General features: G+C 38.3%; 2 protein-coding genes and 1 long non-coding RNA gene across 6 annotated transcripts in view; 2 read left to right on the top strand and 1 right to left on the bottom strand.

The window, feature by feature from the left end:
• LOC101170809 lies at window positions 1-16,427 on the top strand. Of its 3 annotated transcripts, none has more exons than XM_011491079.3 (24): window positions 1-347; window positions 4,160-4,362; window positions 5,144-5,248; window positions 5,368-5,463; window positions 6,991-7,101; window positions 7,441-7,564; window positions 7,702-8,146; window positions 8,926-8,993; window positions 9,082-9,328; window positions 9,434-9,612; window positions 9,838-10,060; window positions 10,161-10,309; window positions 10,631-10,722; window positions 10,900-11,057; window positions 11,136-11,281; window positions 12,437-12,686; window positions 12,765-12,880; window positions 12,974-13,199; window positions 13,279-13,409; window positions 13,822-14,071; window positions 14,236-14,363; window positions 14,445-14,688; window positions 14,771-14,877; window positions 15,654-16,427. In XM_011491079.3, exons 1-24 carry the CDS (start codon window positions 308-310, stop codon window positions 15,659-15,661), a joined length of 3,846 nt encoding a protein of 1,281 aa, XP_011489381.1. In that variant the 5' UTR covers window positions 1-307; the 3' UTR covers window positions 15,662-16,427. The 3 variants fall into 3 exon arrangements, with proteins under 3 accessions (XP_011489381.1, XP_011489380.1, XP_020569720.1); XM_011491078.3 differs by having other exon boundaries at window positions 2-347; window positions 12,434-12,686; XM_020714061.1 differs by lacking the exons at window positions 1-347; window positions 4,160-4,362; window positions 5,144-5,248; window positions 5,368-5,463; window positions 6,991-7,101 and having other exon boundaries at window positions 7,448-7,564; window positions 7,702-7,925; window positions 7,996-8,146; window positions 12,434-12,686.
• LOC110017601 lies at window positions 13,326-26,429 on the bottom strand. Its single transcript, XR_002293037.1, has 3 exons — window positions 26,361-26,429; window positions 20,328-20,379; window positions 13,326-13,437 (listed from the first exon to the last, which is right to left on the bottom strand). It is a non-coding gene; the product is annotated as an uncharacterized LOC110017601 (long non-coding RNA).
• The window catches only part of LOC101171047 (tyrosine-protein phosphatase non-receptor type 12), a 40,535-nt gene continuing 37,880 nt past the window's right edge, over window positions 25,035-27,689 (top strand). Inside the window, exon 1 of one of the 2 annotated variants that reach the window (XM_023952534.1) lies at window positions 25,035-25,607. In XM_023952534.1, coding sequence (XP_023808302.1) covers window positions 25,506-25,607 — 102 coding nt within the window. In that variant the 5' untranslated portion in view covers window positions 25,035-25,505. The remainder of the gene's footprint in view (window positions 25,608-27,689) is intronic. The other variant, XM_023952535.1, reaches the window with a different exon arrangement.

Raw genomic sequence — 27,689 nt, forward strand, 5'->3', positions numbered from 1 at the left:
GTCAACCAACCAGGAAAGAGGGCTTGCCGTGATCTGGACTGAAGCGGATGAGACCAGAAACCTTTGTTCTGTCCCTCGTCAAATGCGAGACGAAAACCGAGAGCTGATCCATGCATCCAGCCAAATCCCGCACTTTTTCTGCTGGTCGCCGATCCCCGGTTGTTATTTTACAAAACAACATTTAGGAAGAGTTTATTTACAAGGATTATTCAGGGACGTTTTTTCCCCTACTGGTGGTGGTAGCTGCTAGTCGAGGGCGACATCTGGCCATATTTTTCTTTAGCCTTCTCTCTCAGTGAGCTGCTAAATGGAAATTAAACGCGGAACTGAAAGTGGAAGCAACAGAGGTGCGTGTATCCTCCTATGGACGATCACAAACTGTGTTCTGATCCCGTATCTATCTTTGTGTGGTGGACGAGCTCCCGCGACCTCAGCGGGGGAGTGGAGAGGAAATCAGCTGCTTTTGTTCTCGAGCTGTGATCCTGAACGGTCCCGTTACCAAACGGTTCTGTTCTCCGTGGGTTCGTCGCCGGTGTCCGCACAGATGATTCATTTATCCCGGTTTACATCTGCCGGGATCGTTACGGCCTGCAGCGTCCAAGATCGCTTTGAGTTTGATGGATGCTGCTGCCACCTGAGAGCTTTCATGTCGTTATTTTTACGCAGTCTATGAAGAAGCTGTCCATCACGTTTGCTGAGGATGCTATTCGGTTCATATGAACGGGAGCTGCATGTGTTTATATCCTATAAACGTGCAATTTTACGTCATAATGTTGCTTTATTTTGAAAAATCTCTCAAAGAGCACCCTAGAATTGTTCCTTCCTCCCTAAAATATTCAGCAAAAAAATACAATTTATTGAAAACAAACAAAAAGAGATGAAAGTGGTCAAATACTTTTACCATATGTAGATTATAAACAATATTTTGCAGGCCATGCAGTTTTGTTTTGAACCTATTTAATGCATGTTTTTTTATAAATAATCATGCTGTACATGTTTAGTCACGGATATTCATAAAAGATGGACAAATTCATTTAAGAAAATTTTGCATGTTTTTATTACTGATTGATGATAGTGTGTATAATATACTGTGGGGCACAAAAGTTTTTAGTCATCCTCCAGTTGTGTAAAACGATAAGAGAGGTCTGTAATTTTCATAAACTTTGAGAGGAGAGTAAGAAAAAAAATCACATTGTCTGATTTTCTGCATATTTTTATACATATATACCCTATAAACATACAATTTTACATCATAATGTTGCATTATTTTGAAAAATAATCCAATTAGCACCAGGAAAATGTTCCATCCCCTCTAAAATGTTCAGAAAAGAGGATTTAATGAAAACCTTCCAAAAAGCTGAAAGTTGATTTTTATCACATGTACTCTTTTTAAACAATGTTATTTTTTTCCTATAAAGTGCATGTTTACGAGGCTTTCCATGAATAATTTCCCCGACATGGTCGATCTGTGCATTACAAAACAAGAACAAAAAGGTTGGAAAAATACTTTTTTTATTTTGAAAATAAGAAAATAACAATAATAATAAAATGTCTCAGTTGGCTAATATTGAGCACAGTGTAATGTAATAAAGCAATAAATAATAAATCCTTTTTAAATTTAGCGCAAATGTTTGACACTTTCAACATAAACATACTGTTATGCAGTAGAGATGTAACAATTCACTTTCCCCACGGTTTGTTCTATGGTAGAACACGTGAGTCGGGTTTAAGCCAAGAATTGATGCATCCCTAATGTTTATCTATAAAAATAAGCATATTTGTTCATTTACTCTACAGGTTTACTCATTTTTTACACACAGACATTCATGAAACATCCAGTTGGTCAAATTAGAACAAATTCCTTCTAAAAATGCACTTTACATTTTTTTTTTAGCTATGTTTGGTTGATAACAGTTCGTATAATATACAGTGGGGCAAAAAAAAAGGTTTTGGTTGCCCTCTAATTATACAAGTTTAAAAAAGTTTAGAGGCCTTATATTTTTATAATAGATGTACTTTAACGTTTAGAGATAGGATAAGAAATAAAAGCCTCACATTTTTATTTTTTAAGAATCTATTTGCAAATTATGGTGGAACATAAATATTTGGTCAAAAACAAAAGTTTATATCTGTTATACCATTTGTTAGCGATGACTTGGGTCAAACATTTTCTGTAAGTTTTCACCATGTTTACATACACTGTAGCAGCTATTTTGGTCCATTCTTCCACGCAGATCTTCTCTAGAGCTGTTTGGGGCTTTTGCTGGGAAACACGGACTTTCAAATCCACTTTGGTTGAGATCTGGAGACTGTTCTTGGCCACTCCAGTACCTTGAAATGCTTCTTACAAAGCCACTCCTTCGTTGCCGGGGCGATGTGTTTGGGATCATTGTCATGCTAAAAGACCCAGCCGCGTTTCATCTTCAATGCCCTTGCTGATGGAAGGAGGTTGTTACTCAAAATCCCCCCATACATGGCCCCATCCAGTCTTTCCTTTACACTGAACCTTTGCTGAAAAACAGCCCCAAAGAATGATGTTTCTACCCTCATGCTTCACTGTAGAAAGGATGTTCATACGATATAACTCTGTTCTTTCTCCTCCAAACACAACAAGTTAAGCTTTTACCAAAGAGTTGTGTCGTGTTTTCATCTGATCACATTCTTTCTGTGGATCGCTCTGTAGCAATTTTCAGGCGGGCTGGACATGCATTGGCTTAAGCATGAGGGTTCACATCTGAGTTCCTGGCGGCGTAGTGTGTTCCTGATGGTAGCCTTTGTTACTTTAGTCCCAGCTCTCTGCAGGTCATTCACAAGGTCCCCCTGTGTGGTTCTGGGATATTAGCTCACTGTGCTTTTGATCATTTTGACCCCACAGGGGTGAGATCTTGCATAGAGCCCCAGATTGAGGGAGATTATCAGTGGTCTTGTATTTCTTCCAAAGTCTAATAATTGCTCCCAATGTTGATTTCTTCATACCAAAGCAACTAACTTATTGCAGATTCAGTCTTCCCAATCTAATGGGGGTCTACATTTTATTCTGGTGTCCTTTGACAGCTCTTTGGTCTTAGCCATTGTTTAGTTTGGAGTGGGACTGTTTAAGGGGACGGGAGTCATTAATACAGGTAGCAATTAGAAGACAGATGGGCCTCTTAAAGAAGACGTTACAGTTCTGTGAGGATCAGAAATCTCTCATTTGTAGGTGACCAAAAGGAATATACCAATTATTTCATTACAAATCCCACAATGTGATTTCCTTGTTTATTTCCCCTCATTCTGTCTCTAGTAGTTGAAGTGTACCGATGATAAAAATGACAAAACTTAAAGTGAAGAACTTGCTTGATTGGCGGCTGACAGTACTTTTTTGCCCCACTGTCAGTGTATTATTTAATTTTAATGGCTAATACAGATTTTCTTCTAAACATCTCATCTTAATGGACCATACATTTTGATTTCTTAAAGAATGACAGACATCTACAGACAAATTGTATCTATATGTTGGTCTATATGCTCAGATTTTACTGCCCCATATTGCTTTGATTGATTAGATTTCTTACCTCTAGCAGCCAGTATGTGGTAAAAAAAAAAAACGTTTAGTTTCATCTGTATCAGACTGTTCCGTGTTATTTAATACAGAACAAATTTTTAGACTATTTGGGGGGGGGGGCGGCAAACACATCTTGCACATGACAACTTTATTGGATTCTCTGCAGCGACATTTCACGTGGTTTATTTGACAGCGAGGAGTCTGCGCACAGATACGTTTACATGTTCTCGTTACATGTGTGTATTTTTTCCTATTTTTTACAAAAGGCAGGAAGTGTTTGGGGAGGGAGCACACAGAACCGCTTTGGGCCAGAAACCATCTGTTCGTAGGAAAGATTGCAGGGAAGGAAGAAAAAAAAGCTTGTTTACACCATCGGGCATGCAGTGCTTCCTCCATCAAGACCACTTGGAATGAATTGCTGAGCACAGAAAGCTAAAACCTCCTCTTTCCTGAGCACTAGAGTCTTGTTTTACCTTTTTTTGTGTGTAATCCCATCAGTAAGCATGTAATGTTAAGAAGTGTTGATTTTTAGTACACTAAATCTCTGTGGATTCTGAAAGGTGACACACTACAAATTGAGACATGAACGTTTTCTTTTTGTCTGCTTCACCCCAGGTTATGATGTTCCAATCCGCTGTCTGCGGCTCCTGGCCCCACCCCTGCAGCTCCTATCAGCTGCAGTGTGGCAAGTTGTGCAGCAAGGACTTGTGGATCACTATGGGAGACTGGAGGAGTTTGTTACCATGGTGACAGAGCTGGTCCCAGAGCTCATGAGCTACAGCCAGAGGGCTCAGCTCATCCTTGGACTCAGGGCCAGGGTCAGCAGCTTTTTTTGTTTTTTTGGTTGGATTGTTCTCTGTTGTCTGTGTTCGTTTTTTGTAATCTCTTTCTAATCGTGACTAGTGCTCATTTATTCACCAGTATTATTTTCATTTGTCACTGCAGACTTATCCTAAATCGGTCTGAAACTCAGTCACAGACAACAAACTTTGTTCCTTGCATTTTATACATTTCAAAATTCTTCCTGTGTTTTTTACATTTACTTTATTGATCTAAATGTAATGTTTGTTGTTAGCTAGTATTTTATTGTTTAATGTTTAGTTAACATAATGCATTTAAGGTCAAAATGTGTAATAAATGCTCAGAAGGGATCATATTAACCTCTCTGTGTAGAATCTGAGTGTAAACAGAAGTTATATTATTCAAGATCCACAACAGTGGAAGCCTTAGAAATGTTGGTTTTTATGTATTTTAAAATTAAAGCACAAAAAAGTAGTGGTAAATAGCAGATTGGAACATAATGATAATATTGGTTCGGATTTGTTTCACTCTTAAATATGAGGTTTATTTACTTTTGCTTCACAAGAGCAGAACAATCCAATTCTAGTTTTCTAGCTGCAATATGCAAAAAAAACAGCCAACCTCTTTTTTTTTAGCTTCCTCCTGTTAAAAAAACACTCTATGTAGAAGTTCTTATGGCAGAGAGATTTTCCTAATTCTGCTTTTTTTTAATATACATATAATCACTTTGGTTAAAAGCAACAGCTAAATGGCTGAGTGTGAGATGTAACTTTTTGGGGGGTTTTTTTGTTCAACTAGTTGGTCCTGGAGCTCTGTCGAGGGGATCATCCAGTGGACATGCAGACAATCCAGCCACATCTGGACAGAATAAAAGCTCCCGTCAGCACTGCCAAGGATCACCATGTGAGTTCATCTTTAATGCAGTTCTTTATCTTTTAGTTTTACTTAGACATGCAGATTTTTTCAAACATAAAACCCAGAATAAATAACTGAGTTGTTGTATTTTTTGTTCTTTAATCCAGGTAACCATCAACCAGGTGGAAGAGTCTGAAGTAAACTTTGTGGAGTTAGTGCATTCGTTGCTGGAGGATCCTTCGGAAAGACAGTATTTTTTCCAAGTAAGGGCCTTTTTTTCTTTGCTTTGTGCTGACAGTCTGCAGACTAGCAGCCCCTTTAAATTTCTTTGTGTAACTTTAATTGTTGCTGGTTTTAATCTTACTAAATATATGATCTCAGGTTGTTACAATACAACAGAAGTAATTTTCCCAAATGAATAAAAAAAAACAAAAATAAAACAATGACCTTTCTTTTTTCTTCTAGATCCTAACGTGATCATTCAGATGCGTGCTCCAATTTCATATAGACTTTTTCGGAAATACCTGTTTGGTTTTCTCTTATCGTGATACTCAGCTTTACAGGCAAACACAATTTAATTGGTCTCCGCTGTCAATCGATCAGCGCTCTGAAAGACTAGCACTTTAGTAAATCCCAGTTAAGCTTCAAGGTCGTTTTCACATGAAGTTTCTTTTTCCAGGAAATCCTCTAAAATGCCACTCCTCTTCCAGCTTTGTCATCATGGACTTGACGTGTTCATTTTTTATGAAATACCTTCAATCCTCTAGGAGCTGTTTAGATCTGCTTATTATTGATCGCATTGTTTTTTTATTCATCAAAAATGTCACGATAATAATAAAAGTTTTATATAAATGTTCTTTTAAACCTTTCACTCAAACCTGCTAGCTTTAAGTATTTTTGTGCATACACAGAAAAACAGACAGACAAAGACAGGATAAAATAAGTAATACATATTTCTTTAATTTTAATTTAATTTTGCTGACACAACCTTAAAGACAAAAACTGATTGGATCTGAAGGCAGAGCTTCTTTTTAGACTTATTAGAATCTTTGACTAATAAATTGCTGTAAAACATTAAAAGAATCATCAAATGAATATTAAATAAATACCGGTAGTCAAACGAAGCTGCAATTAAAAAAAATCACATTTTGAATTATAAGTTCATTCACTTCCTTTCAAGCAATTTACAATTGACATACTTCAAATGTAATAAATTCAATGTATAATCAGAAATTTTTTTGGGAGTCATTATTATGGAATAATTTAAATATGTATACATATGGAAATTACTTTTCTTTTTTTAATCATAAAAAATCCTCCTAAATTTGAAATACCTATGTATAGATATATATTTCTTTTGTTTGTCTTCTTTATTTTTGTTTGGTTTTGATTGTTTTAAATAGTTTATTAGAAGAGCATCTGTTAGAAAAAAAGTGAACAATTACGTTAGTTTCCAGAATAACAAATAAAACTGTAATTTAAACACAACAATGAATGTTTGCATTAAATATGAGCTATAAAAAATACAATGTTGCCATTTTTGGTGAGTGGCTCAGTCCTTGGAAGATACTTTTGTTGTAGATTTGTTTCATAATAGCTCAGGAAATTTGGTGTAACCCATTTTTTAATTTTTGCAGTCTAAAAAGAAACTGTACCTTCTAACCCAAACATTTTTTGTCTTTAAGGTTGTGTCTGCGACCCATTTTTAAATGTAGCTAGCCAGTTGTTATTAGTCATGTGATCGTGTAACAGGAGCAAAAAAATAAAGCTATTGGCCTTGTGACTTGCAGGAAATCTTCCCTGTGTATTTCGGGCCGAAGTACGACACCGCGCTGGAGATGCTGATGTGGGAGTTCATATCCAGGCTGGAGGAGCTCCTTCCTGTTCCAGATTTCACACAGGTGCCATGAGGTTTTTTTACGCTTGGAGCAAACCTCTGATAGTTATGCCATGAAGCCTAATGGCATGACATCTTCATGCAGCCTTTGTGAAGTTTAACGTGGTGTCGCACAAGCTCATTGTTGGGTCACAGCTGTGTTTACCAAACAGGGAGGAAGATAGATCCACAGCAGCGCCCCCAAAGACGTCCGCTTAATCTTTTTTTAGCTACAGGTCTTTAGAGAAAACAAAGCAAGAAGATACACAGATTCTAACCAGAAATAAGCACTTTGTTTATGCAAGTTATTCAAAAACCAAGTATGAAGACCCAGCACAGATGCTAACTTGACCTCTCCTCTTAGTTGGCAGTTTTGCTGAGAGACGCTCCCACTTTCCTAGACGACTGTTTACAATCCTTTTTCTCAGCGGAGGACATGAAGGCTATACTTGAACACCACAGAAGCCTGGGCAGTTTTGAAGAGAAAGGTACTTAAAGCTTTTGCGGATGAATATTTCCACCATTTCTTTTTTTTTTTTTTTTTTTTTGCCTGCATCTTGCTTTACAGCTGCATCTTTGACTTGGATTAGTGTTTTTACTGGCTTGTGTTTCCACTCGATTGCAGATCCCAAATTATTACCTATGGACGACTGCATCCTGTCCTCCCTCTCCCTACCTCCTGGGACCAAACCAGACATTGGAACAGCCTCATGTTCACCCGCTGTCAAAGAATCCCCACCTCCAGAACACAAAGTGCTCCTCAGTCCTCCCGTCCACACAAGCGGGCTGGAGAGGCCTGTCAGGCTAAGGCCAAAGGAAACCAGGGACTCGGACAGTTGGTCGCCGCAGGTTAGAGGTGGAAACATTTCTCAGGAGAGGAAAGTGCAAAACCTAAAGCGACCGTGTCATGAAACTATAGACCTCACTGTGTCTAATGAGGCTGCGGACACAGACTCAGAAGCCAGCGAGAGCAACCAAAGCTTGAGGGCTGCTCACGGACAGAGGAAGAGGAAACTGAGTGGAGGGATGGACATTCCCACAAAGCAGCTGGTGGACGCTTCAGCTTTCCTGTAAGAGGAGCAAAAATGTGTTTTTCATTTCTCTAATGTGAAAGGTCAATTTCACCCTCAGGGCTGGAGTCCACTTTTGTCTTCATGTTTTATTCATTGGAATGATTTAGTCCTGCCGGGGAATTCCTGTCAAGTTTAATGCGGACTGTCACAACCTCGAATGGGATAATTAACTTTTCACTTTTTGTTTTCATCAAATAAGCACTTTCATACATTTTAACTTTAACTTCTGATTAATTTGGTTTTTTGTTTTAGCTTAAAGACCCACTCTGATTAAAATCACGTTTTGTGGCATTTTTCTGATAAAGGAGGACATATATGAAAAAAAATAGTAAGCTCAAAATTGCGTTTCTAAGTATTTCTTTATTCAAATCGTTGTGAATCAGGAGCAGACGGAAAAATGCAGCATGAAATGGAGCTTGTTTGTGATGGAGAAAATGCACATGGCAGGCCTCAATCTCTTTATTACGAGCTATTTGCAGCAGAGCAGCAGGGAGGAGAAGGGGGCAGTGCCCCACACTGACAGTTGGATGCAAATGTGCTAGAAAACGATGTAACTTTTTAAAATTTTGGCTTAAAACGACACAATTGTAATTAAAAGACTACTGGGGACGCTTTTAAAATAGTTTAAAAGAGGATTGGAGGGGGTCTTTAAGTTTGAATTTGTCTCATTTTTAAATCTTGTTAAGAAGCCTTCCATTTCAGTCATTTGGGTCACAAAAATATGCCAGATTGGAAACATTTTATCCCATCTAAAATCAACTTTTTTAAATTTATAGGGATTCCTCAGTGGATGGCGAGAACTCAAATGAATCTCCCCTGATCTCCATATGGGGAGAATATACAGGTCTGTGCAGTTTTATTTCTTAATTCTGTGAATATTTAGATTTTTTTTGCTCCCATTTTGACCAACTTCTTAACGTGTCTGATTTCAGACTCTCAGGAAAGGCCTTTTCCCGCTTTGATGGACTCAAAGGTTCCCTGGTCTGACGAAGAGACGCTTTACCTGCTTGACATTTGGGGGAAAGACTCTGTGCAGCGGGCTTTAAAGGGCTGCCTTAAAAATCGTCATATATTCACTCAAATTGCACAGAAGATGGCCGAACGGGGCTACTTAAGAACAGCGGAACAATGCCAGACCAGGATCAAAAGGCTCAAGAAATATCTCCGCCAAAGCAATAAGTAAATTTCAACTCAGCCTATAAAACTCCAAGTCTGGTTTGTTACAGAGAAGCAAAACGGTTGGGAACTTCATGGTAACTTTTTCTTCTCTTCACCCCCCACCAGAGGGAGCTCCAGGCTGGAACACAGACTTATGGGTAAACTGGAGCAGATCCTCGGCTCTGCTGCGAAGTCTGCTGTTCCTGAGTTGACTTACAATGTTGAAGAAGTCAATGATGAAGATGAATCTCAGGACGGAGATGGGGACTTGCAGTTTATCGGCCAAACAGGCCACCTGGAAATCGGTACATTATTCTAGCCTGTTAAATCACTTTAATAGTTTGATTATTTAATGTGTATTAAGGCCACTTAAAGAAAAGTTGGTCACTTTTACGCATCATAAGGTTTGTTTTACTTTTAAGTGTCTTTTGAGCCCACAGTAAAATAATCCTCCTTTATATTACACAAAAATTCTCTCTGTAAAATTAAGTGTCATATTAATTAGAATATGTAATATTTTCACATGAAAGGAACTAGAAGTGTGCCATGGACAGACATGGAGACGTTGGCCCTCATCAACATTTGGGGTGCAGACAAGATGCAGCAGGAGCTAAGAGGCATGCACAGAACCGGCCACATTTTCTCCGTCATTTCCAACCAGATGGCCGCTCAGGGTTTCTCCCGGACACCAGAGCAGTGCCAGACGAGGCTGAAAAGGCTCAAGTCCAACTTCAGGCAGTGCTATCACAACAAGTTTGTACACTAGCTTGTTAGAAGAGAAAAAAATGGCAATCATGTTTTGGAAGGATATTTTTTTTTACTTGTCTACCTTTCCCTTGTTCTTATATTGCAGTCTGAAGGGACAAGAGCAAGTGAAGTGCAAGTTTTACAACGAGCTGGGGAGGATTTTAGTGAAGGACTTTGCTTCAATGATGCAGCTGGAAGAAGCGTCAGGAGATTTGGAAAACAACGGTTTTGCTTCTTTCAGTCAGCAGGACATGGGTAAAGCGCCATGTACTTGGAAATATACCAGCCTCTAAGGCAGTCAGTATCAGCTACAGATATGAAAATTCTGAAGCTTTTTGTGGTTTAATTTTAAAGGGGTTAAGGAAAAAAATAAATCCATGATTTTAATTTTGTCTGTTTTTCCCCCCCACACATTCACTCCAAATAACTGAAGTCATGGGATTTTTGATGAAGCAAACAAAAAAACAGACAAATGTGAGATGCAACGACAAGGCTCTCACCTTAAAAAATCACTTAAAAGTATGTTATTTTGTAGTATTTGTTGCCTTTTTTCTGTATTCTGTTGTTTGTCCTCAGAATCTGTTTCGGGAATTCAGGAGGAGCGAAGAAAAGTGCCATGGTCCGACAAAGAGACCATCATCCTGCTGGAGATCTGGGGGGATCCACAGGTACGGCACAATATTAGGAGATAATTGAGCATCATTTTTTCAATTCACTTTATGTATCATTTATGTATATTTCAAGTTACTTTCTTTGGAATAATTCCTCTTTTGACTTGGGTTGAATAACCTTAAAAGATAGTTGTAAATGACAGAATGTTTTCGTTGATTTCACCAACCTTTTAGGTCCAGCAGTGTCTGGGTCGGTACCCACACAACGGTCACGTTTTCACCGAAGTGTCAGAGAAACTGCGAGCTCACGGGTATTTCCGCAGCGCGGAGCAGTGCCACACTAGGATCAAGCGGCTCAAGTCCAACTATCGCCAGTGTAAAGAAAACATGAGGTAGACAGAAATCCACACTTTGCACTGTCAACTGGCTGTGTAGACGTCCTCTACACTGTCCTTTTCTCAAACCCTCAGCACAACGGGGACGGATCAAGTCGACTTTAAATTTTACGACCTGCTGGAACAAATTCTGGAAAAGCAGCCATCGACATCATCCACGGTGATAACAGACTCTATTGAAATATCAGAAGACTCAAATGGGGAGTCAGTCACTGAGAAAGGTAAACTATCTTCTGTCCCTAATGTAATACTTACAACTAGGAATATGCTTAAAAAGTCCATAAATTGAAACTAATTCACCTAAAATATGTCATTTAATTCAATGAAGACAATACATTGATATTCCTTTTGTTATTTTTTCTTTATTTTCCCTTTTTTAACACAAAAAATGCCTTTTGTCTAGTTGATATGTTTGTATATATTTGTTGATGGTATTTTATAATTTGATTAACTGTGATCAGAGTTCCATCTATATAAAATCTTTTTATAGAATAAAAATTTGGGGTTAGAAATAAAAAAAATGAATAATATGTACTTGAATTGTGGTGGATTCATAAACTGTTAATTATTAACATATCCATTCTTATAGTAATAGTCCCCATGCCTATTTCCTTATTATCTAGCTTCTTAAGATCTATAATCTTTTTGGAAATCCAGCATAAAGGTGCATGAAGTCTGCAGCGTGTTGCATTTACAACATAAATAGAATACCAAAGTCATGGCAAGATGGTTGTTGTTCACCTTTCAGCATATCCCATCATAGGTTGCCACAGCCAATCAACTGTCACAGATTTGGCAGAGATTTTTACACTGTATGCCCTTCCTGACACAGTCCTGTATTTCATCCGGGCTGGGGACTGGCACAGGGAGACTCAAAATCAGTTCCTTATATTAAAAAATAAACTTTTTCTTCATGTTTTTTGCTTAAACATGAGAGTTTGTTTTTGTTTTTTAGTTTACTGAAAATTCCATGTGCTGCTGTCACAAAATCAGGTTGACTATCCAGCTTTAGTCAAATGTTTGTTGTGGCAGCTGTTTTTATGTCGAGCCTTTCATTTTACAAGACAAACTGAAAGTAGCTGGCAAAGAACCATGTCGCAAAACAATTAACTTAGTACAATGAGAAGCCAGAATGTAAAGCATTAAAATATTTATTAAAATCAAAAGAAATTCACTTATTACATGGTTTCAACAAGGAGGTTCCCCAACAGTTTACAATCTCTATTTGTATCTGGTAAGATCACTTGTACTGATGTTGATTTTTGCTCTATTTCTGTGTCTGTTATAAAGCACAAGAGTATATCATTTTTTTAACTTTATTGTAAGTTTAAAAAAGCTTCTGTTAAAATTCTGTGTTGGATCTTGTCTTTAAGAAGAAGAAAGCAGCTTGTCAGCAGAAAAACCAGCAACTAGCTCTTGGTCCGACGAAGAAACTCTGGCCCTCATTGAGATCTGGGGCGAGGAAGATGTTCAGAAGGCGCTGCGGGATTTTATCCACAACGGTCACGTTTATGCAGAGATTTCTGAGCGGCTGCACGATCTTGGTTTCTTCAAAACGCCGGACCAATGCCGCTGGAAGGTCAAGTCACTCCGGATCAACTTTCGACAGTGCTACGACAGGAAAAAGTGAGATCTGCTCCTCCTTTGTCTCCATTTTTAAATCTACACAAAACTATATAAAATGAGCATTTGCTTCTTTTCTAGATTTGGAAGAAAAATAGATTATAAGTTCTACCAGCAGCTGGAACAAATTTTGGGGCAGGAGGCAGTTTCTCTTGATGAGTACGATGAACAAGATGAACAACCAGACAAGGATGCAGGTATAAGAACATTTAGTTGCACTTTAACTAACCTGTAAAAAAGACCTAAAGTAACTTATGGAGATGAATCTGTGGACTTCCTGCCTGCTGCAGGTGACGTGAATGCACCATGGACAGAGGAGGAGACGTTCGCTCTGATTGAAGTGTGGGCTGCTGACGATGTGCAGCACAGCCTGAAGACCTGCGTCCGCAACGGGCACGTCTTTGCAGATATATCTGAGAAAATGGCCACCCTGGGTTACTTAAGGACAGCGGAGCAGTGCCAGACACGCATCAAAAGGCTGAAAAAGACTTACAGGCGCTACTGTAACAGTCGGAGGTACCTGAAAGGACAAGGCACGTCATCCTAAGGGGGTTCCAGGGAACTGCTTAATTGTGGAATCATTTCTTTTTTCCAGAAATGGAGGGCGGCCGACCGTGTTTCGGTACTTTAACCTTCTTGCCCCGGTGCTTGGTGACGATTCCATTTTTACTGATGTGGACACGTCTGCTGCTGATGCCCCCCTCATGGACAGTGAGCCTGTCTTGTGTAGGTTAAATAACCGGTGATGTAGAGACTAAGCAAAGAAAAAAACAGAGTAAAATTTGTGTATTTACTGTTTAACTGAGCAATTTTCAATGTTTTAAGTCACTTTGATTAAGCTTTAATCAAAAATGGATGATGAATGAGAACAGAAATAACCTTTGTAGGTAAAATGCAAATAAAAAAATACATTTTTAATTCCTTGTTCCTTATTTAATTGCCATAATTTTAAAAGATGGCAAAGAAACAACAAAAGCCTCCCCTGTAAGATTTTTTTTTTGTTGTTGATGAGAAAGAACGTTCAGAAATAACAGGCACATACTCCAAAATCTCAGTCTATTTATTGCATTTTTCAATCACTTTCTGTAAAAATTCTAATCTTAAGATCCAGTAAACCAACTCCTGTTTGCCGTTTCAGTTGAGCAGCCTTCAACCAGCCAACTGGTGACGGACATGAGCAGGAAGATGCCGTGGTCAGAGCTGGAGACTCGCACTCTTCTGGAGATCTGGGGAGAGGACAATGTGCAGCTCACCCTGAGGGGCTGTCTGAAGAACCGACACGTGTTCGAGTACATCTCAGAAAAGATGAATGACAGCGGTTTCATCAGGACCACAGAGCAATGCTACACTCGAATAAAGCGCCTTAAATATGGATTTGTCCATGAAAAGTAAGTGATGACACAAAAAAATAATTCTCACTTACTTTACTCTTTGCCTAGGAGTGCAAGCAGGTTTCCTGTAAATTCTTCATTAAAATCTTTTCCTTTTCCTTTTCTGATATTGTAATTACTGCTTTTTGGTGTTAACTGTTACTTGTCCTGATTATATTCAGGGAGGAGTTTAAATTTTTCAACGAGATGGACAAAATCTTCAGAAAAGAACTGAAACTGGACACATCAGCAGACATGTTTGTCCCAGATGAAGCAGAAGACTGTCCACCTGAAACGGCCCTCACTAAAGGTTAAGCCAAAATTAAAGACGTAGAAATGTCCAAATGTCCGGATTTAAACCCAAACACCCTTTTTTTTTTTGTCTCGTCAGGAACTCAGTGGGCGGCCGACAACTCCAAACTGGTTTGGGGTGACGAGGAGACCCAGGCCCTGCTGGAGATTTGGGGGAGCGAGGCGATACAAGAGAACTTAAAGGGCGGCACCAAGAACAAACACATCTACATTCAGATCTCTCAGGTCATGGCCAGCCAGGGCTACCCACGCTCTCCTGAGCAGTGCCAGTCCAGGATAAAGAGGCTGAAGGCCAATTTCAGACATTTCCTCGAGGGCAGACAGTAAGCATGGCTTCTCAAAGTCATTAGCAGCTCACTTTTTAAAATATTTTGGATCTAAAACTTTGATGTTTCTTTTTTTCAGAGGCGAAAAGCAGGAGTGCAAGTTTTTTGACCAGCTGGTGCGCGTATTTGGCAACAAGTATATGATGAACTCTGATTCCCTGAGTGAAGAGGCACCAGAAGTGATCGGTGAGATAACTGGTTTTAAAGCGTTTTACCTTTGCAGCATTGATAGCTAAGAGGCAGTTATGCTAACCAGCTAACTATGACTAATTAATCCATTGTTTACTTAATTCATTCTTTCTTGCCTACAAATGTTTTGGGTGAATCTCTGCAAGATTTTGTTTTTTCTTCTCTGTGTGAGGCTGATAAGTGGATCAGATTACTCCCTAGTCTAATCTCTATAGTTTCTGCAGAGCATCTGTAGTTCATTAGAAATGTGTCTTTAAATTGTGGGCAGGCTTGTTCCTGTACCCCCCCCCCCCTTTACTATCTCCATTGCTGAGAGCTCTCTGTTTACATGCTCTCCCGGTAACTTACAGCCCCTCACAACCCAAACGTAACGTTAGCGGTGAAACAAGAATGGCGAGCAACATCAGGGCTATCCAGCCGTACAGTTTAGACCCAGATGCCAGCTCGAACGAGTAAAACAAAGATGTACATGGATCTATTTGTCTGCAAGTGAATGCATCAGAATGGAGCGGAGCAGGGAGCCTGTGGGCTGCGCAGTGCATTTTTGACGTCACAAACAGGCTCTTTTTTTCAACCGGCATTTTTCCGTCTTCTCCTGATTCACAATGATTTGAATAAAGAAAAACTCAGAAATACAGTTTTACAGTTAATTTTCTCTATACATGTCCTCCATTATAAGAAAATTGCCCCAAGAACATGTAGAAAACACCAAAAACATGTTTTTTGCTGGAGTCTGTCTTTAAATCCTCACAAATGTTGTTTTCCTTTTTTAGATTCCTGATTTGAATGGAGCTGAGGAGCTTTATCTTTCCCGTCGGACGCTTCTGTCTAATCCCAAGTCTTCAAATCGTCTACCTTCACTGCAGCTGCAGGCGAACGGGGAACATGCAGAGGATGAAGAGCAAGGACGTCAATGCTGTGATATTTGGTGTTTAACTGTTTGATAGAAAAAAGCCCGCTGCGTAAACTTTTAGATTATTCAGACACAAAGAGCTACTGCGGGCTGAAACCTAGTGTGTGTATGTGTGTGTGCAATGTGTGTCCCTGCACAAGGGCAGTATATGGGATTGATCCTATCAGAGCCATGACACTCGATGCTCAGCATTACGGGGACGAAATATGTGAAAAGCACACACGATGCTGTGCTCCTCGGTGTGCTTTTTTTCTAGCAATTTATGATTTTTTTACTTTATCTTGAAGTGAGTGAAGCACATATAAGTAGGAATACTGTCAAATGCCTCCACCCCTGTAAACACTGCATTATGTTTTTTGGTCTTAATTCATGTCTCACTTTTGAACTCTTATGTCTCTGTGCTTATTTATGTCGTTTAAATCCTGCGTGTTTAAAAAGGTGAATTATTTAAGTTTGTTTTCATTCTGTGTTGTGAGTTAACCTTGTCTAAAACTGTATTTATTTAAATTATCCACATGTGTATGCCATATTTTACACCTTTTTGCATTAATTGTGTTACACTTCAGATATTACGAAGTGCAGCTGTGCGAAGGTCAAGTTTTTATCACATTCATTAAATGAAACAAGAAACAAGTGGTTGTGGATTTATTCTGGATTATCATTTTGTTTTTGCAAAGGACCCTTAACTATTTAGAGACTTTTAAAGACCCACTTCAATGAAATTTGTGTTTTTGGTGTTTTTAACATGTTCTTGTGGCATTTTTCTGATAATGGAGGGCATATTTGAAGAAAATCCACCTCAATTTTGCATTTCTGAGTATTTCTTTATTCAAATTATTGTGAATCAGACGAAAGAATGTTGTCAGAGAGAGAGCTTATTTGTGACGTAGAAAATACGGTGGGTGGGCCACAAGCTCCCTGCTCCGAGCTATCAACAATGGGAAAGGGGGCGGGGTTGCCCCACACTAACGATACCACCCACAACTCAGAGGTGAATTTCTAATGAACTACTGCCACTCTGCAGAAACTATGTCCTAGAAAACAACAGGTTTTTTGATTTTGTCTTAAAATAGCATAATCATAATAAAAAGACCACTGGAAATGCTTATAAATTAGGTCAAAAGATGATCAGAGTGGGACTAAGTAAAACTATTTCCTTCTAATTTGTTGCTTGGAGTAAAACTGTTTAGGAAAAAATAAAAATGATATTCATATTTAATACATTTCAATTGAAACATGTTGGATTTGGTTAAAACAGTAAAAGCATCCATGTGGGGAAAACCTAAGTAGAACTTAAAAAAACTTGAGTAATCCAAGTATTCCACTTCCAAATATTCCAGAAATGCAATACAAACCTGCAACCTTTGAACGGAATACAACTGTGAAGACATTTTTTTAAGATACACTTAAAGTAGACGGTGCTCATGAGTTTCTTACATTTCAAAAATTTTGTGAAGAAAAAATGTGCTGATGCATCAAGTCACCGCAGATGTCCACCATCACTAAACATGAGAGACTTCTGGTCTCACTTTAACTCTTTGACTTTGTAGTATCTAAGGATTTAAGACACTGACATTGTAGGTGTTTGCCATTTTTGGAGTTTAATTTTACAGCTCATGAAGAACTTTATCAGATTTAAATGATAAACATCACATTTAGTGTTTCCACAATGAGTGGATAGTACATATACATCTGCATGACCGTGTGGGCGGTAACCACGCTGAAGCAGGTATATATAGGTAGATGAGTTCACACACACACACACACACACAGAACTAAAAAGTTAAGGACAGTAATTATACGTCTAAATCTGACAGAGCGTCCAACCACCAGTGTATGGTTGCCTGCCTGTCTGGATCTATTTATGTTATGGAGGACAGAAATATGTAGATGTGTATCTTTTTTAAGGACAAAAGGACAACTCTCCACACATATCCAATGTTAGTTTAAGCATTTTCCCGCTCGCTGGTTGTCAGTTGAGGTGTTGGGTAACGAATATTCCAGTTCATGCGTGTTTGCCAGCATTAGAGATCGGCAGACATGTCATCTGCGGAGGGAAGGGCCCCACCGAGGGTGTTGCTCCAGTCGAGAACAAACTCTCACAGACATACAGTGGAGTGTTGAGCAGTGCCACATCACCAACCACAACACTTCACTTCACTTTCCACACACACACACACACACACACATATATCTGACACTCACATCTTCTGCTTTCTAGCTTAACTGCAGCCATTTATTTTCCTGAAGCAACTTTTCCGGACTTCTGTTTGTATTTGGGTCAGATTTTTCACTCTCAGTTTTGGCTCAGAGGTTTGGTTAGTATTCCAATTCATCTGACACTTACAGATAAGTGGCAGGTAGAGGAAAACAATTCCAAACAGGACAGAATTTGTCTCCTAACTTTTTCATTATACCCACAATTCCATTTAAGGGCTAGCCCAAAAAAATGTTTTTCTCATACTAAAGAAATTGTAAAAAATTAGGTGATGAAACATTTTTGATTATATTTTTCTAACATTTAAACAGCTGACCTTTAAAGTTGTCTGACATTGCAAAATTGACACAACTTATTTGTCTTTAGACTGAGACCTTTCTCTTCTTTAGGAAATCAGTTGAGTTTTTATTTTTACTTTTATTAAACTCATCTTTGCAACACTGCTGGCAGCTGGATGGCTCAGTTGGCTGCATGTAGGATTGGCGCATGGGAGATTCCAAATATCATAAGGAAAAAAATATCTGGGATCAGTCCTCCACACACAGTTTGAAAACTAATCAATGAACAAAACTGATGTGAAAGATACATTTGCAAATAATTTAAACAAATAACTTACAAAGGATGTCAGCGTTAAAGGACAAAACAGCTGTAATTTAAAAGAAAACAAAATCATAAAACAAAATAACAATAGATTACTACTTGTTTAAGTTCACTTTGGTGTTTAAATGCATTCCCTGGGACTCAGAAGTATACCTTAACTGGTATTTTTCATGCAGCACCACAGATTGTTGTCCAAAGACTGTGAAAGGCACATTTGTGTGGTCACTGGACTGAGTTTCTTAAGCTCATTTCAGTGTCTTCCTGTTTTTCTCCTGTGATGTATTAACAGATTCAGATAAAAGATGGACATTTATGGTTTGAAAGTGGTGAAATTCACTTTTTGAATCTTTGGTTTATATTCTGCATGATTGCACAATGATCCACTTTAAGAAAACAACTGATCATGCTTTTAAACCATCATTGCCTTGTATTCTGGGACTTCAATATCCTTGGAGACCGTCTTTTCATGGTTTCAGTTGAATGAAATCTACACATGCCAAGGATTTTCCCCGTTTTTTTATACTCTAAACAATTTGGTTCACCCTTTGCATAACTCATTTAGTAATATTAAAATATAAAATCCCTTTTCTATGAATAAGCAATGATATTAATCAAAAACTAAAAGTACAGATGGTCTGTGTTTTATAGATTTCCATTGTGAGCAGATCAACTGTCCTTTTTGTGGAGTGAAAAGAAACATTTGACCAGAATTTACCTTTATTTTTGCTCAGTACCTACTTTACTAAAGTGGGTTTTAACTAATGTGGGAATGGTAAATAAGACAGAAAAGCATTCTTTCTCAAAATGATGCTTTAAAAAGTTTCAAGATCTTTTAAACGTGAGACTTGAATAATCTGCATGTCTAATCAAAAAAGTGGCACCCATAATGGTTTTGCAAATTGAGAGCAAATACTTCTGAAACTCTTTTCAAAATATGACTCTGAGTGCCCCCTCCCCCACCACCATCCCATCCTTTGCCTTCAACTTGTCCTTGTCCCTCATAAGGCCTCTGCAGCTCTCAGAGAGCTGGCAAGCTGTGGTTGTATGAAGCATCCAAGTCCTCAATGAGATACCCAGCATTTATTTTTAAAGACATTCTCAAAAGGAAACAGCTGGTGAAGAAACAATACCTTTCATTACTTAAATTTTTTTTTAAGAAAAATAATTAATTTAGCTGTAATGTGTTCTCTATGTTCTGCTCTTTCAGTGTGTCTTGCTTTTCATTTTTAAAAGGTTTTGTTGTTCCATGAAGCATTTTGTGTACCTCTCTGTAGAACAACAACTTTATAAATGAAGTTTAAAAAGTATTTTTTCATCCTGTTTGTCGCAGATTGAGACACTATTGCCCATATGTCCTCCTAAACCAGTTAAACTTTTTTTTGATGGCCTGGAGTAAAGAGATCATTTTTGAAACAAATTCTGAAAAGGCGCCTGGTACGATTGGGTAACATTAGTCATTCTTTTATCCAGAGGGCACACATTTTCACCCTCCTGCATTACTACAACAGCCATACTGTGTGTGTTTGTGCAGAACTACAATTCCCGCTCAGCTCGGCTCTCAGTCGTGCGTCGTCATGCTCTTCTTTCTCTGCTCATTTGAAGGACAGAGCAGTGAAAAATGGGAACAGACAGGTCACGGTACAGCAGTGAGTCCAAAAGCACAGCTATGGTGTGTAGGGAAATTTGAGTGTGTGTGTTTGCAGGGAACCTCCCTACCTTGGGGTTGTGCATGGGCTTGTTACTGCAACATTCCTCCACTCAGCTGCTTCTGAACGGCACATTCCAGAGAAAGAGAGGGAGAAAGAAAATAAGACAGGGCGGAAATCGACAAAGATCTAATTGAAAGAAATATAAAATAAATATAAAATAAATGAACAACAACAAAAAAACTAACAAACAATTACGGTGAAAGGAGGGCCAGAGGTGTAAAAGAAGTAGAAATTTGTTATAGAAGAAGAGGGTAAAAAAACAGGAGACTCTGGTGATCAGCCTGGATGCCGAGAAGGCCTTTGACTCGGTGAGGTGGACCTTTTTATATAAAGTACTCGGCAAATTTGGCTTTTGCAAATCAATCATTGAGACAATTTCAGGGTTATATAACAAACCAACAGCCAGGATTAAAATCAATGGAGACCTCACTGAGACGATAACCTTAGAAAGAGGAACTCGGCAGGGATGTAACATGTCTGCCCTTTTATTTGCATTATACATTGAACCTCTTGGGCAGTGGATCAGGCAAAGAGCAGACATTAAAGGAGTAAAAGTTTCAGGAAAGGAACAAAAGCTTTCCTTATTCGCAGATGATCTACTATTAACTATATCTCAACCTACAAAAACTCTACCAATAATTATGGACTCCCTTAAAGATTTTGGCACTCTGTCAGGATATAAAATTAATGTAAACAAGACACAGGTTTTAACTTTAAACTACAGCCCTCCTCAAAATGTTAAAGACAAGTACAAATGGGAATGGCAGGCAGACTCAATTAAATATTTAGGCATTGCTTTGCACAAAGATTTTACAAAGATGTTTGAAGTGAACTATGGACCACTTAACACTAAACTACAGTCAGATCTACAAAGGTGGAATGCAATACCATTTTTAGACCTTCACTCACGGATTGACTCAATAAGAATGAATATATTACCACGAATGTTATATTTATTTCAATGTTTACCATTTCCCATACCCCAAAAGCAGTTTGTAGAATGGGATAAAATGTTATCAAGATACATATGGAGAGGGAAAAAACCCAGAATTAAATATAAAACCTTACAATTAAAAACAGATCAGGGTGGCAGAAATCTTCCTTGTCTACAAGACTATTTCTGTGCTGCCCAGCTGAGGCCTCTTATCTGCATGTGTTCTCCAGTTTACACTGCAGGATGGAAAGATCTAGAGCGCAAAACCTTTGAAAAAATGCCATTAAAAGCTTTATTAGCAGATATCAAGTTACAGGGGGAACTTCCTTTACAAGATGACCCCTTACTGAATATGATGATTAAAACCTGGAATGACACAGTTAAAAAATGCAACTTGATGGAAGACTCAAACATTCTCAGGTGGTGTGCGTGCGACTCAGAGTTCACCCCCAACAAATATGATGGTAGATTTAAGTTATGGATTGCCAAAGGACTAACTGATTTCAACTCATTTGTTCATAAGGGAGCATTTCAAACATTTGATACCCTAAAAAAAAAACACGGGTTAATTTCTGACGATTTCTTCAGATATCTACAGGTCCGGCACTATTTCAATCAAAAAATTAAAATATCCACAGATGACCCAAGGTTTCTTAAAACTTTTAAAACGTTAATAAAAGCAATATGCCCTACGAAAATAATTTCAAAGCTATACATAGTATCTTGTCGCACAAGGGGGAGAACACGTACTATGTAAAGGAAAGATGGGAGCGAGAAGGACGGCTCACTATCACAGAGGAGGATTGGGAACAAATATGTCGGAAACAATAGGTCACAACAGGATCAAACATTTGGCGTGAATTCTGTTGGAAGAGCATAATGAGGTTTTTTACTACACCCTCTCAAAAAAAATACCTAGGAAGTAGTAAATGTTGGAAGTGTGGTAACAATGGAGCCAATCACTTCCATATATTTTGGGACTGTGTGGTTATCAGGAAGTATTGGTCTGACATACATGAACATCTGCAGAATGTGTTTTCCCCTTGTCTTTTGAAAGTCTGTTTTTGAGTAAAATTGATGGCCTAGACAACAAAAATAAGAAGCTGCTCTACATTCTGCTGGCAGCCAGTAAGAAAGCAATAACCAGAAAATGGCTTAAACCTGAACAGCCAACGACAGAAGACTGGATTGATGTTGTACAAAGAATTTATATAATGGAAAGAATCTCACACTCTTTACAAATACGGCTGGATGTTTTTTACGCTAATTGGTCTATATGGACAGAATATGTTAAGCCTGTAAGATCAGATTTCATCTGAAATCATGTCATATCATTTATGTTTTGAAACTCCTTGCTTCCTCACATCTTCCTTTTTTATTTATTATTATTTTGTTTTTTTGTTTTTCAATTAAAAAACTGAGAAAGCATGAACATTGTAACACGTCAAAACAATGTACAATTTATCCTGTGCTTTTTCAATAAAAAATAAATTTGAAAAAAAGAAGAAGAGGGTAAATATAATTTCATTTGTAAAAAATGGCAGTGAAATTTTGGCCCTCCCTTCCCTACAAAGAGGTCAGAGGTCAGGGTCAGAAGGAGTGCAGGGTAACTAGAACCAGTGCTGAGAAGAGGAAATGACAGAGAGATGGATGTTAGGTTTACTTAAAATAATATTCTGCGTACAGTTTCTAGATTGGTTACAAGTGCACATGTAGAGTGGATGGGAAAACATTGGTATGGGGTCATTTAACGGTTAGAAGGAGCAGTTTTCCCCATCAAAGTCCTGGAGAACTCACAGATTATGCAATATATCTTACTACCTGTTTTATAACTGTGATCTGATAAATTAGAGGATTTGGGCTCAAACACAGACATTTTTACTTAACCCTTGTGCTATCCTAGGATCATGTAAGCCATGGAAACCAGTGAAGATCACGAATCATTGAAGAAAAAAGTTCAGCGCACTGTCTTGCGGGGTCTAGATGACCCAACTCCCAATGTTAAAGTGCCTAGGATAGCACAAGGGTTACATATTGTGTTTTAACCGTTGTGCTATCTTAGATGACCGCACCCTTACATTTACGTGTTCTTCCTACCATGACAAAGGTGGATAAAGGTGGAAAGATTTCATGTAATCCATGGACACCAGTGAAGATCACAAATCATTGAAGAAAAAAGGTTCAGCGCACTGTCTAGTGGGTCTAGATGACCCAACTCCCAATGCTAAAGTGCCTAGGATACCACAAGGGTTACATAAAGTTTCTGTTTGGCAAACTGTTTGTTTTCATATGTAATAATGAATAACTTGAATAGTACTCAGCTTAAAGAGAAAATAAAGATTTGTAAAAAAAAAGAATAACATGTTTCATGCCACAACTCCTTTCAATGATATGCATTCAAATGTGCAAAACATATGTTATATTTTTATTTTACTAGAATTATAGAATAACACTTATTGTAAGCGTTTCTGGAAAAGTATGCATATTTCTTTGTCTGCCTTATACACTCATTTGCCACAACTTAATGGGCCATTCTACCCTGAAGCAAAGTATGTTCTTTGTTAGATGAATGGGGGATTCAACTTTTACAGAATAGGTTCTCAGTTCATAAAATGATAAAGTCATGTGTTTCGCATGGGAGATCATTTTAATATGATCCAACGTTTTCCCCCTAAAAAGTAAAGGGTAGATTTTCAACTGAAATTCAAATTTACTGTGTTTTTCTTTCAAAAGGGAACAGTTTTTTGTAGTGAATCAGTTTGCTTTCATACTAACAGTATACAAATTAACATATCTAATATATTTTTGTCTTGGATTTAATTTGTACAAAAAATGAAATCAAACCCATTCAAAAACAGTTGAATAGATTGACTTTTGACAGTTTACACACATGATAAGAATAGAGCAAAATAAAAAGAAGCATGGAAAAAGACTAGAGATGGAAAAAAATAATATGGTTTAAAGGCAAGAGCAAAAACAAGCAGCTTTTGTAATTTAAAATGCTCGTGGCTCTGGGACAATGTCCTTCTCTTTTACTCAACCCTCGTCTTTTTGGTAGAACTAGAGGAAACAAAGCAAGTCAATTCTCCTTCTTCATTTGTGTGACTGGCAAAGGAGAATTCATCAGGAGTGAGTATCTTTTCATATCCTGTCCTCTGACTCTTTCCATAAAGTGATCAGTTCTTTTTTTTAGGCATAGGCTATCACAGACTAAATCAAAATTTGAGTGTCCCAATGGTAAAAAGAAAATATGTGCTTAAATACAGAATGCTTTGATAGTATATTATATTATTATTATTATCCTGCTGTTTTTTTCAAGTAAAGTTAGAACAATGTTTTTTTTTTAACGTTTTTTTGTTGTATTTTCTTTTAAATCAGAGAGGGATCTTGTTGATGTGAAACATCGTCTGTTTCCATTTTCGGCAGCCTCTAATCCAGATTATTGTTTGGATCCGTCATTCTGACTGTTTTTCTTCTTTACTCTGGTCCTCAATATTATCCTCATCACTTATTACTTCTTGAAAAACTGATCATCGCTATAAATTGTGTGTTTTTTTATTTTTCTATCCATTTCGTTTGAACATCTGATCCATGATATTCTCACGATGACTCTGCTATGGGAATTAAAATGACCGACACATGGGATGTCCAATCACAGCTGGGTATTTGGTGTGACTACACCCAGTTTAACCAATGACATTCCAGTTCTAAATTACCTTGTGACCAATCGGATCCCTCCTTTTTCGTGAAAGGGGAGGGTCTACATCTTGTTGGCTTTGCCCAGTCCGGATGTTCCCCAGTAGCGGACTAACGAGCAGCACTGTGTGAATGTGGCAATCGAGGTAGGCAGGGAGGGGTAGATTTTATGACCACACCGGTCAATTGCCCCCCCTTGCCCTCTCTCCAATATATATATACATATTTTTTTCATGTCTTAACATAGTGTTTTCTTTTTTAAATCACGCCACGGCGGTGTTTGGACAGCAGGAAAGCCGGCGACGGCTTTATTTTTGGGACTAACGGCTGTCGTAAAAACAGTCAAGAAGAAAGAAGGAAAGGAGGAAACAACATGGGGCGATAATACGAAAATGTGTTGACCGACGATGACTCCGTGGGAAGACCCGTGAAGCTTATTTATTTTTATTTATTCCCCCTTTCCCCCCTCATTTGTTCTCTTTACATACAAAAAAAACATATCTACCCCCCTTGCTAGTTTGGGGATTTTTGAAAACGCTACAAGAGGATTGAAGGATGGAGCAAGCCGGCATCCTGAGAAAGTTTATCCAAGGGGTGAAGGCCATGAGTGAAGGGGACAAGGAGAGGGGAGAGGACAACTTTGGTAGTGACTTTATGGTGAGTAAATCTGCTGGACTCTAACCTATCCTTCTCTCTCCCTCTCTTTGTTTTTTTTTAATCTAATTGGAAGTCGTCCCCATGTTTATACTTAGTCTCCACCTTTTCCCCCTTTTCGCCGACTCTCCCTCCATACCATCACCCTTCCCGTTTCTTGGTTCCTGCATCCCCCCAGGAGGAGGTGAGGTAGGGGCGGCCACACTGCCTGCCCTCTTCCTTTTCCTCTCATTTCCAGGCTTTATATGGCGGCCTAGCATTGTGTCCCGACGCACAGACACACCGCCGACTTCTGTTCTTTAAGAATTGGAATAGGGGGAATTAGCTCAACGCGTCGGTTCAAAGCCCCCTTGCTTGTGTTTTGGTGGCGCTAAGGCGGCTTATTGTGGGCTGGAGCAGATAGTCGCTTCCTCCGCTGTTAATCATGCCTGATTGTTGGCAGACAGTGCACTAGTGCTTCATTGTCCTCTCTTGTACGTTATAGATGTGGTCCACAACTATAACCATTGAATGCAGTGACAAGAAATTGCTACTAGCATATCAGCTATGCATTTTTTAGGGTCACAGTTTGCTATAAAAAATAGAAAAGTCTAAATATTACAACTTAAAAATGTCATCAGAAATACTTAAAGCAGCATTAAAGATCATTATAAAACAAAATGACTCTGTAAACTTACAAAATGTATTGACCTGCTTGGTTTTTTGCTTATATCTATTTAACATACTTGAAAATATTATAAATGAAGGTTTGTTTACCAAATTAGAAAGCTGGTTGGAGTTTAGCTTTTTGATGGCTGCAAATCGGTAGTTCAAAGAATGTTCTTGGTATATAAAAGAAAAAAAAGAAAAAAAAGAGGGATGTCGAAATTTTGGAATCTAAATGAAGCTTCTTCCACTCCCTGACTTGTGAAATGACTTTCTGTAATAACATTTAGCATGAGGTGGACCTTTTAGGGCAAAGTTTAGGCTAAAATAAGTCGAGAAACTCTTCTATGACCAATTATTTCAATATATCCGTCATTGCATTGTTCCAACTATAGATAGAAGATGCTGTTACTCTTTTACGTTTTGTTTAAATATTGAGTTTGTTGTCTCCAAGAAAGAGGTTAATCAGCATCAGCTAACTTTTGCCCCCTCTGTCTACACTTGCAGAAACGCACACACACACGCACACACCTTACTTCCATGCTTCATGCAAGCAGCTTGCTGTAGCTTGCAACATTCTTTCTTGGCCTATTACAAAACATTTTGTCCTGGCTTTAAAAGTGGAGCTTTGTCAACAAATCTCACACTTTGAATCACTGCTTTAAGGAAGACAGAACCATAATTAAATAAATAAAAAATTAAAAAATATAAAAATGCTATCTTAGTCTTGTTTTGTTGCTGTTGCGTTCATTAGTTGGTCTGTGCTTTGAGGATTCTGTAAACAAGGGGCTGATAGGTGTTGCGCAAAGCAGACTGAACTGTCTGTGCAAGACATTCAGGAAGTTATGGAAGAAAGTGTTTTAAAAAAAAAGAGCTATAATTTGATTATGTTTTTAATTTTGTTCTTCCACCTTGCAGAGACTTTTAGTGTATTTTGGTTGTAAAATATGTACAGTAATAAACTTCTACTGTGACACACATTTCATGCTTATCCTCATGCTGCCTCACAACTTCCATATTGTTACTGCCTGTTTCACTGCTTTGGAAGCTAACACATGAAGCATGTGAGGATCCATTCTTTACCAATTGGTGAAGCCTAAACGTTTTCATGTATATAGGGTGGGCTTTTCTGAACAGTGCCTCACCAGAGCGCCCTGACATAACTGTACTCTAACCGCCTATTGTTGTTTATATATAGAACGTGTTATATAGACATAATTGCAGGTTGCGTTAGGGCAAAGAGTCAAGATTATACACTTTGTTCAGCAGCCGTTTTAAGCAATTTGATGGAGCAGAATTGCTTTAGATGTTTTTTTATAATCCAGTGTTGAAATCTAAGAAGTGTCCTGTGGAGTTAAGTTATTGTCTTGTCAAGTCTGTTCCTATATGCGACCGTATAACCCATTTAATTGCTGGAGTTGTCTTTTTGCAGGGAGGTTT

Source organism: Oryzias latipes, chromosome 23 (assembly GCF_002234675.1).
Source record: "Oryzias latipes chromosome 23, ASM223467v1".
Classification (NCBI taxonomy): domain Eukaryota; kingdom Metazoa; phylum Chordata; class Actinopteri; order Beloniformes; family Adrianichthyidae; genus Oryzias; species Oryzias latipes.

Coding starts and splice junctions, on each gene's coding strand:
- LOC101170809 (XM_011491078.3), top strand. CDS start 308: ATGGAAATTAAACGCGGAACTGAAAGTGGAAGCAACAGAG. Junction 7,102..7,440: donor CTGTTCCAGATTTCACACAG/GTGCCATGAGGT, acceptor CTCTCCTCTTAG/TTGGCAGTTTTGCTGAGAGA. Junction 11,058..11,135: donor CAGTGTAAAGAAAACATGAG/GTAGACAGAAAT, acceptor TCAAACCCTCAG/CACAACGGGGACGGATCAAG.